Below are 15,814 nucleotides of genomic sequence, written 5' to 3'. Positions count from 1 at the left end.
ACAATGGAACCACCATACTCCACCTCCACTCATCTGGCATCCTCTTCGCCTTAAAAATAACATTAAACAACCCAGTCAACCACTTCAAACCTGCTCTCCCCACACACTTCCAAAATTCCACCGGAATCTCGTCTGGCCCGGTCGCTCTGCCCCTACTCATCTTACGCATAGCTCACACGACCTCCTCAACCTTGATACGCCTGCAGTACCCAAAGTCATGGTTACTCTCGGAATGCTCCAATTCACTTAGTACAATATCCCGATCCCCTTCTTTATTTTCAGAAGTTTATAAAAGTAAGTCTGCCATCTCCTCTTAATCTGGGCATCTTCCATCAATACTCTACCATCTTCATCCTTAATGCATCTCACTTGGTCCAAATCCCGAGCCTTCCTCTCTCTCAGCTTGGCCAGCCGGAATAACTTCTTCTCCCTGCCTTTTCCCCCCAGTTCCTCGTACATACGACCATAAGCCGTAGTATTAGCCTCTGTAACCGCCAGCTTAGCTTCCTTCCTAGCTACCTTATACCTCTCCATGCACGCTCGCTTCTCCTCCTCACCTATGCTCCCCACTAACTTCAAGTACGCCGCCTTTTTTGCTTCTACTTTACCTTGGGCCACTTTATTCCACCACCAATCTCCTTTGTGCCCACCAGAGACGCCCGTCCAGACCCCTAACACCTCTCTCGCAGCCTCCCTTATACGGTCTACTGTTGCTGACCACATAGTGCTCGCGTCACCACTGCTCCTCCAAGCTCTCATAGCTGACAACCGCCCCTCCAACTCTTGGGATTTATCCTTAGATAACGCTCCCCACTTGATTCTCGGTCTTCCTCGAGCAGACCTTTTCCTCCTCTTTAACATAATACTAGCATCCATCACCAAGAGCCTATGCTGCGTTGCGATTATCTCACCCGGAATCACCTTGCAATCGTTGCACAACCCTCTGTCATACCTCCTAAGGAGGAGATAGTCAATCTGAGTCTTCGCCACCGCATTTTGAAAAGTAATCAATGCTCCTCCCTCTTCAGAAAGCTAGAGTTCGCAATCACCAACCCAAAAGCCTTACGAAGTCCAGCAGCGAGGTACCTCCTCCGTTCCTCTCCCCAAAACCGAAGCCTCCATGCACCTCGCCATAACCACCTATTGTCGACCCAACATGACCATTGAAATCCCCTCCTATGAATAGCTTCTTAGCAGGCAGAACCTGGCGCACAATCTCGTCTAACCCCTCCCAGAAGCGCCATGTAACCTCCTCATCCAGGCTCGCATGCGGCGCATAGGTGCTAACGACGTTTAGGGTGCACTGTCCAACCACCAACTTAATACTCATCAATCTATCATTCACTCGTCTAACCTCAACCACAGACTCTCTAATCCCTATCCACCAAGATACCCACTCCATTCTTAACTTTCTGGACTTCCGAGTACCAAAGTTTATACCCGTCTGCGTCCTTCGCCCTTGACCCTACCCACCTTGTCTCCTGAACACACGCTATATTGACCCTCCTCTTCTAGAGGATCTTCACCAACTCTAATGACTACCGTCATTGTACCTACGTTCCATGACCCAATTCTCAACCTGTAGACACCCTTGTTCCCTTTACCTCCCTTGCCTCCCAACCCACCCCCCTAACCCACTCCCGCCCCACTCCCCACTCCCCGCTCCCCCCGAGGACATGACCTCACTCGACCATCCTAGACCACATCCACTATACCTACGGCAGACTAAGGGGAATCACTAACACACACAAGGCAACAGACCAAACTAGAAGAAGATTTGGATTATTTTAGGAGTATTTTAGATATAGGGCAAAAATTACGTGCTCGCATATATGCTTTTTATAAAGTCTTTTACTCATTGAGATAGTATACTCACGCAACGTGCATAACATAACACTAGTATAATTTAAATTTACTAAAGAAGAATAAAAAATTTAAGAACAGATACTACTCTTTCCCAAAAAGAAAGGCACTGCTACTATTTGAGGAAATAAAAAATAATCTTCTTTTCATTATTTTTTTCCAAAATATTTTAAAAACATTTTTACCTATAACTAAAAAGTTAGCATTCAATTTTTGCTAATAGTTTCGAAATTATATTTGTTGGTTGAACTTCTATAAGCATGCGTTCTTTTCAGAATGAAAAGTGTAAAATATGAAGCAATCATGTAAGAAGACGCACCAGAAACTAGAGTTGAGTAAAGCGCAATATCTATCATAACTTAATTTCCTATTGGCAACAGACATATAAATCATGCATGATTCTTTCTTCCACTTTTAATAGAAGACAAAAACATATTTGCGAGCAAGAGAAAATTCAATTTGCTACATTATTTTGTAGTATTGTTGAAACAGTCATATGAGCAACATTTAAGGAGTATAAATGCTAATTTGCAACGACAGTTTTATAGTATTCTTGAAACCGTCTGCAGCGTTTCAGAAAAAGTAGCAAATTCACATCGTCCCTTGTCTTAACTATTATTAGTAAATGCTAATAGATTGCAATGGTTCTTAGGTAGTGAGCAAATATGATATTTAAGTTTTTTTTACCAGGGAAAAAAGGTAAAAAGCAAAGTAGACCTCTAGCCTAACGAGGTAGCGTATCAAAGTTAGTGTGTATGTACACTTCCTCAATATTGTGACTCAGTGCATGATACGAATAACAAGAACACAAATAAAATGATAGAAAGATAGAGATTTAGTAGAGAACAAACTAAGGAAATTGAAAGAACATTTGAAATAAATAAATACCCAATTAATTTAAGACTTAATTGACCCAAAATTATAGGAACAATCTTCAAGGGGAAGCGATTCCCTTGCAAGTTTACCTTAACAAGTAATCAACCAACATAGGAATTCATCCTAAACACTCTCAATGATTTTTCATTCACAATATCACAGTAAGTTAACTCTAAAATAAGATCCTTAAGGTTTGTTTATACTGGGAGCTAAATATTACAAATATAGCCACCAAACGTAATATAGTCTTTAATTGTTGAAATTGCATATATAGCTGTCTCATTATGAAAGTAGCCTCCAATTAGAATCCAAATTACTCGAAAGCTATCTAGATTGTATTATCTCCCCTCCCTTAAAAGAAATTTGTCCTCTAATTTGGACCTTTAAACAAAAGAAAGGGATTTTCCATTAGTAAAATTTCTATTTGAACGTAAACAAGTGCCTCAAACTAACAAGCAAACCATATTTTAATAAATTTATGGTAAATCCAAGCATCCAAGTCAATAAGTAAGACAAATCTACCATTCAAACCAAAATCTAATGATACCCATGGACAAAACAAAGCATAAAAGCTAACCAAAAGATGAGAATTATCATGAAATACCTCCAATCTACACACCAAGTGTGCCCCAGTATAAGAATCATCAATAAAAGAACTCTCATAGATTTATCAAGTCCAAGCATAAGCATAAGCAAAATAAACAAGTCATTCTTGAATTCAAACCGACATGAGAAATCAAGAATAAGAATGGTATGTTCAAACAAAACAAGTCACTTGGCTTCACCAATATTATCATTCAAGAAAGATTTAGCATGTTTTTCTTAAACTGATAACACCAGTCCACATAAAAGTTATCAACTTGTTTTAAACTCAAAAGCACTAGTGTAGTGGAACAAATTAGCTCGATCAAATATATAAGTGGAAAAAGTTAGAAAGTTTACACCAAGTAAGGAACTTTCTTCTTTTTCAAAAAGATTAGCTTCCAAAACAATCTCATTAGTAATCTCAAACGACTTCTAAAAAATGGAACCTTTGATTGGTAAATCCAAATCAAACTCAAAAGATTACATCTCACAATCAAACAAGAAAGAATCAAATGGCTTAAAGCTTGAAATTTTACCACTCAATTCACCTTCAAATAAGCAATCATCATCAGTTAAAGAATGATCCTCAATAGAAAGCATGAACAATAGGAATCAATGGATCAAACTAAATAAAATCACATAAAGATGCAACTTTTACACTTTCCTCAACCTCAATCAATGCTTCTTCATAAGCAAATAGATCATTCAAAACATCAAAACAACTAGAATCACTAGCTAGTATATCTTCACAACTCAAAGAATCATTAGAATCATTAAATGTGTCCAAACTAACACTTGAAACATCACTAAGCTCATCACAAAAAGAAAGGGTGTTAGGCTTAGCAATCATACCATGATACACTTCTAAAGATTCTATTTTACCTCCTCGAAGAGCGGAGGAATCTTCACTTTGGGTTAGGGTTTATTCGATCACCTCACTTGGAGTTCTTTCTTGAAGACTTCCATTTGAATTTTTCTTCAAAGGATATATACAATAAGCCAAACAACTAGCAAGAAAAGCATTAGTAATGAAAGAATTATAAGAAAGATGTTCCTCACTTGAACTCTCTTGTTTTCTCTCATCTTTCTTTTCATTCTTCTTCAATCTTTTGCTTTCCTTCTTTCTTGGCTTTCTCACTCAATTCTTTCATATGCCTGTAATCTTCACTCACTTGAAATGGAGTCAAAGGAGTAAGGACTTTTCCTCAAAAGAATATTTATTACTCCTTCCATCATGTAGAGCACCCTTGTCATATTGCCACGGCCTCCCCAACAATTAATGACATGCTTACATGGGAACCACATCACAAAGAATATCATCAACATACTTTCCAATTTTAAAACTCACCAAAATTAATTTCACCACATTCATCAAGCCATTAGAGTTTATAAGGACGAGTATGTCTTTGAGTCTTAAAAATCAACTTGTCAAGCATTAGCACAACTACGGCCATCAATAATCAAAGAACATACTTGATCTTTAATCTTACACCTTCCATGGAACAAGTTCTCTCTTTGGTTCTTATCTTCCATCACTTGTGCACTCAATACTCTCCTAACAACATACAAAGGTAAATCAGGAGTGTCATATTCTACTTCATCATCACGTTCAGCCTCCTCTTCTTCACATGATTCTCTACTTTCTTCCCTTTCATAAGCTTCTTCCATAAGGATTATGGTTCTTCTATTAGGACATTACTCATTTTATGACCATATCCTTTACATTTGTAACATCTATTAGAGTTAGGATTTTGAAAATAAGGTTTAGAATTGTTACCTCCCTCCTTAGCCTCCACCTTTGGTTTGCCTTATTCATTTTGCCACTTGGAGTCAACTTTTGTCTTGTCGTCATTTGAAAGAGATTGCCAAATTTCTTTTTTTTTTGCTCCATGGAGTGTGGTAACCTTAGGATTTGCTATTTTTGAGTTGCCTCTCTTCTTGGAGTTTATTTTCAACTTTGATAGCCCCTTGGAGTGCCTCATGTATAGTAACAAATCTGTGCAAAGTCATTTGGCTAGAGATTTCATGCTTAACCCCCGCCAAAAATCTAGAAATCATAAGTCTTCCATTATCTTCAAGATTGACTCTAACCCTAGTTCTCTCCAACTCTTCAAAGTAAGCATCCACATTCTTGTTCCCTTGCTTCATGTTGTAAAATTTGGTAAGCAAGCTATTCACATACTCTTTCGGCACAAATCTTGCTCTCATAACCACCCTAAGAAACCCCCAAGAATCAATTTCCATATCTATTTCTATCCCGTTTCTCTTTCTCCTACCAAGAAGAAGCATAACCAACAAGTTTAGAAATGGCATGCTTGAACCTCTTTGTATCGGATACATTATTAAGCTCAAACATCCTTTTCATTTGTATTTCCCATTTTAAAAATTCATCAAGGTCACTACTTCCCTTGAAAGTAGGAAGTGAAGTCTTGATGTTGTTAAGACCCCGGTCTTCTTCATCTCTCCACATTCTACCATTCTTCATTACCAATATTTCTATCATAACCATAATCATAAGCATCATTCAAGTTTTTACCGTGATAATTCCTACCTTGCCTTCCACCTCTCCCTCTAAAGCCTCCTTGTCCATTCCTTCTAGGTTAGACTCTATCCGGTTCATCATATTGCTAAATCATCATCAAAGTCATTTTGCGGTTGTTGTGGCATAAGAGGTTGTTGTTGATGCTCAACTATTGCTTGTCTACATTGTGGAAATGGACCTTGTCTTGATACTTGATTGCTAGCAACTCATGGTTGATTGATTAGCCCTTCAATGTGTGGTGCAGCGGGAGTAGAACTATTTTGTGGTGTTGCACTAGTTCTCACTCCTTGGTTAGGATTAGGCGACAAGTCTTGCCTTTGGTTAAGAAGGTTGTCATGAGACTTGACCATATGTTCCATGTTGTCAACTTTCATAATCAAAGCTTGTAAAGCCTCCAAAATAGTCTCATTAGAGACTCCCTCCTTTGGAGTTAAAGTACCCCCAATATTCAAAGACATAGTACCTACAAACAAAGAAAACAAGTTAAAAGTAAAAGAACCTTTCCAATTCACTCCCTTAGTGTATCCCTCAAAGATAACACTCAAAATTTACCACTCATGTATCGCTCTTATGCACTTGACTTTTGGGCACACGCTCTAAGAATCTCACCACTCAAGCCTTTTTTTACTCTTGGATGAATATCCAAAGTTGATATCAAACTCAATCAAGGTATTTTCAAGTGGACCTTCCAACTTCGAGGCGAGAATGGAGTTTATGTGACTTAACAAAGAAGCTAAAATAACTAAAGGACCATGGAAATAAGAAATTAACAACGAAACTAAAGAGAAAAGCACAAAAAATTAGCACGAAATAAAATAAAGCACACAAAAAAACTAGTTTATCATCAAGTATGAACTAATACTTAAGTAAACTAGCTAGAATAAGTAAGAAAAGAAAGAAAGAAAGAAAAAAGAAACAAGCTGAAAAGACTATTTTTGAAATTGGACAGAAATGGGTTACTGGACAAAAGTGGCTAATTTCGAAATTGTGCTGCAAGATGTGGCTATTCCTGCAAAATCTGTTAATTTGCAGCATGTTCTTCCTTGTTAGAACTGGCTCTGAAAATCAGTCCAAACGTTGTTCAAATCTTCACGATTTAGTCCCAAATTCGATATAAAAGCTCCGCAAGACGTACCCGATCTATTGGAATAACACACACTCTGAAACAAAACTCGATTTCGGAAACCCGCAACTTGAACTTAAGCTTCGAAGCTTTCTTCCATGGCTGCCAATGAAGTTTCTTCTTCAAGTTTCCGCTCCAACTCAATGGTATTCACGAAATAAACTCCGATCTAGCAGCAAACCAATGTAAATCAATCGAACCAAATTCCTCTTCTTCTTTTTTAATCGCGATTCATTTCTCGATGAACCCAAACAAAGAAACCCGAACTTCCAATTCGAATCAGCAGCAATAAATGTTTCCCAACAGTGTTTTCAACGGATTATAGGTCCGAAATTACAACACCAATTGAAATAGAAATCAATTTCGCGGATCTGATTTTTTTTTTTTTTTTGGAACCCAAAACTCAAGATTCCGGCATGGAGATTTTAGCTATGTTTCTTCTCTGTCAGTAATGTCTTAATCTCGAGTTTAGCCTCCAAACAACAGTAACCAACAAATTTATCAACAACTTAAAATTTCAGCTGAATCATTAAACTTTAACCAAATTTGATAGCAATCAAATTTTTACGATACCCACATTGATGGAACTCAACAATGAACTCAAACAGTAACATTGACACTATTTAGGATTTTGGATTTTATTTTTTTTCAAATTTTCTGATATAGAAATAAAAAACCTAGACAGTGTATATACGAACACACATTAACCCAAGCTCTTGGCATCAAGATGATAAAAACGCCGAAGTAAAATAATAAGAACACAAATAAAATGAGAGAAAGATAGAGATTTAGTAGAGAATCAATTAAGAAAATTGAAAGAATATTTGAAATAAATAAATGCCCAATCAATTTAAGACTTAATTGACACAAAACTATAGGAACAACTCTCATAAAATTTTAATGCGCAGCCGTTTGTATTTGACTTGAGCTTCAGCTTCCTCATGTATGATTCTGTTCCCTCGATCGGTCCCTGGTGTCACCCTTCCTTTCAGATTGTCCTCCAACCATGTTGGGTAGAGAGGCTCGCACCCTGCATGATACTTGTCTGGCTCAACGGTGCTTTTCTCCACAATGATTTTGCAGTGCCACATGTGCTGAGCTTGGCACTTGTAAGGGACGTCATCATCTTGAAAGTCTGTCCTAAAATGACCCATCTTGACAATCCTTGGTACAACCTGTTTTCTGCCTGCCTGCCTCATAACTCGCATAAGAACCTTGCAAGTTCACCTCACCTTAACAAGTAATCAACCAACATAGGAATTCATCCTAAACACCCTCAATCAGTTTTCATTCGCAATATCAAAATAAGTTAACTCTAAAATAAGAGCCTTAAGGGCTATTTATACTAGGAAGCTAAATATTACAAGTATAGTCACCAAATATAATGTAGTATCTAATTGTTGAAATTGCACATATATCTCGTTATGAAACTAACCTCCAATTAGAATTCAAAATTGCTCGACGACTATCTAAATTGAATCAGTGCAGCCATTTAATCCACTACTTAGTTTGTTTCTCTGGAACAATGTCTAGTAACAACACCATTAAGTTGTTAGGTATGGACCAAACACCAGTAATATAGTAGTGAATGAGGAGAGAATTTGTCTCACTAATGATTACCGTCCTCCCTTTGCATGCATCAGTTGATGCCAAATAGAAGGACACACACCTCTGCCCAATTGCTTGTACCTTGCGCTAGCGCTAGCTTAATCACCATCATTCTCACGTTTATATATCCTCCTAACCTCTACCACCTGCTTCAGGACTTTTCTATCGACTAAAATTTCTACTCCATTTCTACTCCTCGAGCATCTTGAGTACCACAATTTAAACACGTTCACATCTCGTGCCTTAGTCTCTACCCATTTGGATTTCTGGACATAAGCGATATTGATCCTCCTCTTCAGTGTGACTATTAATAACTAAAAATAAATAATTCTATTAACTAACAATTATATATTAATATGAAAACCCAAACATATTTTTGACTAGAAAAATTTAAAGTAAATCTTGCACAGTATAACCATCTCAAAAATAATAGCTAAAATATACAGATATTTCGTATAGAAAAATTTGCATTAAGAAGAGTAATTAGTGACCACTAAAGTACTCCCCAGAGGCCCACTAGTGAGGCCCAATGAACTTGCAAAACCCTACAAGAAAAAAAGCCTTACTTCTTCTCCACTTCTCGACTTTGGCATCAAAGTAGGCAACTCAACCAGCAGCAGCATCGCCGGCAGCCATGGTAATTCTATAAAAATTTCCTGCCTATTTCCCCCTTCGGTTTGTTGTTAATTTATGTCCTAATGCATTTTGTACGTGTAATTTTTTGCTCAATGTAGGTGAAGTATTCGAAAGAACCCGATAATCCTACCAAATGTGAGTATTCAACGTTACATATATACACGCAAGTTGCATTTTGTACAATGTTTTTTTTCTCTAACTTTAGAACTGGTCTGTGTTAATGTATCAGCTTGCAAAGCCAGGGGCTCGGCTCTCAGAGTTCATTTCAAGGTCCGTCACGTTACAATTTTTTGGACCCGTTTTTTACACTTTTTAGACGCTTTTCATATGATAATAGGGTATTTTTTAACATTAAGCTTTGGATGGATGCGATGTGCACCCTTTACTTCATGACAATGTGTTCAGATTTAAAATAAAGATATATTTTAGAATTTTTTTAAATATCTATACAGTTCAAGACATTGTGCATTGAGGCACGCTGCTTTCCGCACAGTGCGGATGTAAAGGGAGGCATGGGGCTGCAATTGAATCCCGAAAGATGATTTTTTTGTTATACTCTTATATGAACTGCTGAACTCCTTGATAGAAGCAAAGATTCTAGTCTATTGGCAAAGGGAATTCAAAAATTGCCTTGGATCACATGTTCAAATCCTAGCTGTGACACTATAGTATTTTTTGAATCCCTTTTTGTTAATTTATGGCTCCGCCACTGTTTCCATATACATTTTTGGTCTCCACATATATATTGGGTCATGAGAGTTGGTGGGGATATTGTTTCAATATTTATCGAACTTCATAGCGTAATCACGCATGTAATTTCAACATATATGCCTGACACGTTACACTTTGGGTAATGGTCTTGAACATCTTTGTTCTGCTTCTTAAGCTGATTACTTAAACTAGGAGACTCGTCTCTCATGGAGCTGTAACCACATTGATTCGAGTACGTCAATCCAATAGTTATAGCCTAAAGCACTATGCCTCTGAGTTGCTGAAGAAGTAAAGCATAGAGGTCTCAATTTTCCTTGCAATTCCATATGTTCTCCAAATCGTGATCATCATCTGCAAGTATTCTGATTACCATAAACTATGAGGACATTGATGGCATAACACCATCCTTTCTTCTTTCAGTTTAGAGCCTTGATTCATATGGTCATATGGTGAACTAGGATCATGTTGAATCTCACTACTTAACTTTAGCATGTTTAGTCTTTTTTCATGTATTTTGTGACCCCCTTCTAGGCCTTTTTTTGGGGGTTTCTTCCCCCTAATGGTGCTTGTTAAAAGGAGGCCTAGCTTAGTAATGCCAATTGTTCATCTACAAGTAGCTTGGTGTTCGATGCATGTGCAAGGGGGTGACCTTGAATGGTTTGGATGAGTAATCAGTATCTCTCGTAGTGCTAGTCGTAAAAGTTAAGGAAGGAATAGCACAAATGCATTTTGCATTGTCCCTAATCAGTTAACTAGTCATAATGATCTTCAAGGCTCTGGAGTTCCTCATTTATGTCGTTGGTACGCCTCTTTCTCATATATATGTGCATTACTTATAAAACAGAATACAAGAGAGACAGCACATGCTCTTAGGAAGATGCCTTTAGACAAGGCCAAGAGGTATTTGGAGGATGTTCTTGCCCACAAACAAGCTATTCCCTTCACACGCTTCTGTCGTGGTGTTGGCCGCACTGCGCAGGCAAAGGATCGTCATTCAAATGGACAAGGACGTTGGCCCGTTAAATCCACAAAGTTCATTCTGGATTTACTCAAGAATGCTGAGAGTAACGCTGAAGTATGTTCTGGTTTTGGATCATTTATCTTATTGACACCTTTCTCTTTTCTTTCCTTCAAGTAGATTTTATTGATCATTTGAAACTGTCTTAGGTTAAAGGCCTAGATGTGGATTCGCTTTTCATATCTCACATCCAAGTGAACCAAGCGCAGAAGCAGAGGCGTCGTACGTACCGTGCTCATGGAAGAATCAATCGTAAGTGCTCTGCTCATTTACTGGCTCTTCTTTTAGCTGGAGAATGTTATCTTAACCTCTTGGCCTTCTTTTGCAGCCTACATGTCTCATCCATGCCATATTGAGTTGACATTGTCTGAAAAGGAAGAATCTGTCAAGAAGGAGGTAAAATTTTATTTGAAATTTAGTCATCATGCTACCTGTTTTGCTCACTGGTGTTGACTCCCAAAACTTGCATATGTTATTTAAGTCGTACACTTGCTCAAAGTTCGCACTATTTTACCATAAGTTTCCATCTTTGGATCTGTTCTGCCTTTATTTTGTCATGTTTTTATTGCTTTTTAATGTAATTGTATCTTTTGGTATTGTCATCTGAGTTTTCTTTTGATGCAGCCTGAGACTCAATTGGCTCCTAGAAAGACAAAGGGATCTTCTTAATCCGATGATTGAATTAGCGTGTTTCAGACAGTGGGGAAGCTTTTTCCTATATCTTGAGATAGTCATAGTTCCATGGAAGAATTTTGTGATATTTGAACCGTGTTTACAGAGGAAACTTATAGCACTATTTTTGCGTGATCTTAATATTTCAGAACTTAATCTGGTATCTCTATCTTATTCTTGCGGGCAAACTTTTATTGGGTTGATCAGAAAATCCTCAAACTTTTTTGTGCACTTAATCTGACCTCAAGGTCAATGACAGAATGCAACCTATAGGAGATCAGAGTTTAAATGTCGAGAAATTATTTATTCTTATATGCCTAAAATTTTACCTTTAATGGGTGTACTCAAATTATTTCTTTTCAGAGATTACAGAAGCTAATTTTTTTGTCATCAACTATATATTCCTAAGTGTTTGAATTATCGTGGAAATATTGACTTCTTGTTGGTCAAGATTGGTTGTTTAATTGGTCGAGCAGTTTTGGTGCAATGTTAATGAAAGGGTCTTTTATTTCTTGTTGGTCAAGATTAGTTGTTTAATTGGTCCAGCAGTTTTGCTGCAATGTTAATGAAAGGGTCTTTTACTTTCCCCTTTGGATTGTTGTCCTGCGCGCGGGGGGGGGGGGGGGGGGGGGGGGCTAAGGGGTATCCTTCAGATAATTTTTTTTCCATCTCATAGGAATATGAATTTTTATAAGGATATAATTTTTTTGGTAATTAATTAGGCTTTTTATTAATCACCAAAGCAATTACAAGTCATTAGCTTAGCACAACTCAGCCAGCTAATCTCAAAGAAGAAAAAACATATTCAAAGATCCCAGCTTTCCAAAAACTCTTAAATTCCTCTCCTTCCATATGGCATATATAACTTCAGCGTACATCACCTTAATGAGTTTTGCCTTTGTTTTCTTCCTATACTTTTAACAATCTCTTGGAATTGTAGTTTTCAGTTATTGCGCCCACTTGTTGACTCTGTTCCAAATTGCCTGAGCATATATGCACTCAACAAATAAATGGTTTCTTGTTTCATTGTGAGATTGACACAGTGAACACACATCTTGTACATTAAGGCCCCATCTCAGCAATCTATCCACTGTTAGAAGTTTGTCCTGACATTATAGCCACATTGTGAATAAGGCTTTTGGTCTTGCAAGGTTTTGGAACATTAGTTTTCCCTACCTTACCTTTAGGTATTCTGGTATCAGTCGTAAGTATATTTGTGTAATGACACTCTTATGTTCAACAAGAGGTCTGTTCAGCTGCCCCCAAAATTTTTCTCACAATCCAACTAGAGGTTTGTGGAATGGTCATAGTTCCCACATTCTGGTCCTTGATGTAGTAGGCATGGATCCATTTTATCCAAAGTTTATCTTGCTTATGAGTCAAATCTTAGTGTGTCTTCGCAATTGCATCATTGTTCCATACCTGGAGATTATGCAAGTTAAGGCCTCCGTAGACTTACGCATGCAGATCTTCTCCCAAGCAATAAGGGCCTTCTTTGTAATTGTATCTCCCCCAGACCACAGGTAGCTTCTGCAATGGGCTTCAACTATTTGTATCATCTTAGCCGGTAAAGGGAAGAGTTGAGCCCAATAAGATTGGATCCCAAATAACATTGTTTGAATCAATTGAATTCTCCCAGCATATTATAGCTTTCCAGTCCATGAAGAGATTTTAGACACAATTTTTGCTATGAGGGGTTGCGACTGTACCATGGTGAGCTTCTTAGTATCTAGAAGTACCCCTAGATATTTAAAAGGATGTTCACCAAGTGAGTAACCTAGCTGTTGAACTGTAGCCTATTTCTCCCTTTGTGCCATTCCTCTACAATAGACTGCACTTTTGGTTAAGTTAGCTTGCAAGCCTGAGGCTGCCGAGAATGTAGTAAAACATGCATGAAGTTTCTGAACAGATTCACTGTCTCCTTTGGCACACAACAACAGGTTATCAGCAAAGCTTAGATGAGTGATCCTCAACCTTCTACACCTTGGACGGAATTTATAGCTTTTCTCATGCTGTAGGTCTTTAAGTAGTTGACTCAAGTACTCCATGGCAATACCAAAGAGAAAAAGAGACATGGGATCTCCTTGTCTCAAGCCTTTGGCTGCATTAAATGGTGCAACTGATTCTCCATTAAGTAGAATAGAGTAATTAACTGTTTTGATACAGTTCATTACCCATTTGATGAACTTCTCTGGAAACCTCAGTCCTTCCATAACTTGTTCTAGGTAAATCTACTCCAATGAGTCATAAGCTTTTTGTAGATCTACCTTTATCATACATCTGGGGGAGATATGTTTTCTACCATAGGATTTGATAAGTTCATGTGCCAAAATAATGTTGTCTGCTATCTTCTTTCCTAGGATAAACCCTGCATGAGCCTTTGAGATGATGTAGGCCATGACTTTCTGTAACCTGCTCGTGATGACCTTAGCAGTAATCTTGTATAACACTATACAACAAGCTATAGGCCTATAGTCTTTGACTGTATCTGGATTTGGAACCTTAGGCACCAGAGTTTGTGTAGTGCAGTTTATAGCTTTATACAAGGTTCATGTGGTGAAGAAATCTTGCACAGCTTCACAAACTTCATTCTTAACAGTCCTTCATAGATTTCCTCCTCTGTAATTGGGGCACAAAGCTCTAGTTATTGTGCATGTGATAAGAAAAGGGCCATTTCTCGTTACCAATCTATTCACTGCTGGTAGTTTTGATGCTGCAGTTCCCATCAAGGATTTGTAAAAGCTAACAAATTCTTCTTTGATAGCTTCAGGATCCTGAATTGACCCCCAACAATGACTTGATCTCAATTATTTGCTTCTTATGTTGCTTCTCTTTCATTACAGCTGAAAAGTACTTAGTATTTGAATCCCCTAGTTTGATCCAGGTGGCTCTTGACTTCTGTTGTAGTGCACTTTCCTCTATTAGAGACCATTTTTCCAGTTGGATCAGATAGTTTTTCTCCTGATCAGACAATGCATCAAAGTAAGTGTCTCCAAGTTCTTCTTGAATCCTTTTCAGGTTTAATCTTGCTTGACTCATCTTCTCTATAATCCCCTTAAACTCTTCTATGTTCAATTGTTTAAGTGTAGGTTTCAAGCCTTTCAATTTGAGCCAGATATTCTTCATTCTCGCTATAGCCTTATTTTTACCCCACTCTATTTCCACTATTTGCTTGAAGCTAGGATGTTCTATCCTGACATCGAACAACCTGAAAGGAACTTTGATGTTTCTTCTGGCTTCTCTCATTAGGATGAGAATGAGTGTGTGATCAGATATGAAAGGTTCTCCATATACTGCAGTCAAGGACCCATATTGAAGCATCCATTCATCATTGGCAATTGCCCTATCAATCCTGCTACAGACTCTATCATTCCCTCTCTGTTTGTTTGTCCAAGTGTAATATTTCCCTTTCCAAGAAACCTTATTTAGCAGCAATTTGTTGAAACATTCAGAGAAATTTTTTAACTCAGCTAATGATACAGATATTCCAGATAGCCTGTCATTGGGGTGTAGGATTGCATTAAAGCCCCACTAATTAGCCAAGGTTTATTGGTCATAGGTGCCATTGATTTCAATTTATCCCATAGTGCTTTCCTTTCTTCCACTGTATTAAACTCATATACTACTGTAAGTATATGATCTATTCCATTCAGCCTTCCTGTTACCATACAATGAACAAATTGACTTGCACTAGCTAGTTGTTGTATGTTATAAGCTTTAGCATCCCATACTACCCGTATTCTTCCATTCCTTGCATCTCTGTAGTTGCTTATTCTCTCCCAACCAGGAACAATCTTGTTGGCATTCTGTGGTGCCTTGTTTTCCTTCACTCTAGTTTCAAGGAGTCCAGCTATTTTTATATGATTTTCTTTGAGATACTGCTTTAGTTCCTTCTGCTTGTACCTCTTATTTATTCCTTTTATATTCCAGATAATCCAAGTCATTGGGTATGTTGTATCCCCCTTCCTGTATCAGGGTTTTTTTGTCCTTCTCCTTTGTGTCCTTCTTCATGTAGCACTTGAAACCCATTCTTCGTTGAAACAACTACAACTAGGATTGGCCAAATTAAGTTGTTTGTTTGTTGTTCTGGACCTTTACTCCCACTTGTTGTTGGCTTATCAATTTTCATGTGAAGCTGTGGGGTTCCTTTTGGTTTAACCTTCACCCATTCTCCTCCTAT

General features: G+C 37.8%; 2 protein-coding genes across 2 annotated transcripts; one reads left to right on the top strand and one right to left on the bottom strand.

Moving 5' to 3' along the window:
* On the top strand, positions 9,125–11,837 carry LOC109223549 (60S ribosomal protein L17-1). Its single transcript, XM_019387913.1, has 7 exons — positions 9,125–9,234; positions 9,332–9,368; positions 9,463–9,503; positions 10,789–11,019; positions 11,112–11,214; positions 11,291–11,358; positions 11,587–11,837. The coding sequence occupies exons 1-7, from the start codon at positions 9,232–9,234 to the stop codon at positions 11,629–11,631; spliced, it is 528 nt and encodes a 175-aa protein (XP_019243458.1). The 5' UTR covers positions 9,125–9,231; the 3' UTR covers positions 11,632–11,837.
* On the bottom strand, positions 14,401–15,578 carry LOC109224288. The gene is made up of 2 exons (XM_019388877.1): positions 15,261–15,578; positions 14,401–15,165 (listed from the first exon to the last, which is right to left on the bottom strand). Exons 1-2 carry the CDS (start codon positions 15,576–15,578, stop codon positions 14,401–14,403), a joined length of 1,083 nt encoding a protein of 360 aa, XP_019244422.1.

The sequence above is a fragment of the Nicotiana attenuata genome, chromosome 3 (genome assembly GCF_001879085.1).
Source record: "Nicotiana attenuata strain UT chromosome 3, NIATTr2, whole genome shotgun sequence".
Lineage (NCBI taxonomy): Eukaryota > Viridiplantae > Streptophyta > Magnoliopsida > Solanales > Solanaceae > Nicotiana > Nicotiana attenuata.
This window is presented reverse-complemented; position numbering and strand designations above follow the sequence as displayed.

Coding starts and splice junctions, on each gene's coding strand:
- LOC109223549 (XM_019387913.1), top strand. Junction 9,369..9,462: donor ACCCGATAATCCTACCAAAT/GTGAGTATTCAA, acceptor TTAATGTATCAG/CTTGCAAAGCCAGGGGCTCG. Junction 9,504..10,788: donor CTCTCAGAGTTCATTTCAAG/GTCCGTCACGTT, acceptor CTTATAAAACAG/AATACAAGAGAGACAGCACA.
- LOC109224288 (XM_019388877.1), bottom strand. CDS start 15,578: ATGACTTGGATTATCTGGAATATAAAAGGAATAAATAAGAGGTACAAG. Junction 15,166..15,260: donor GAATAGATCATATACTTACA/GTAGTATATGAG, acceptor TTGGCTAATTAG/TGGGGCTTTAATGCAATCCT.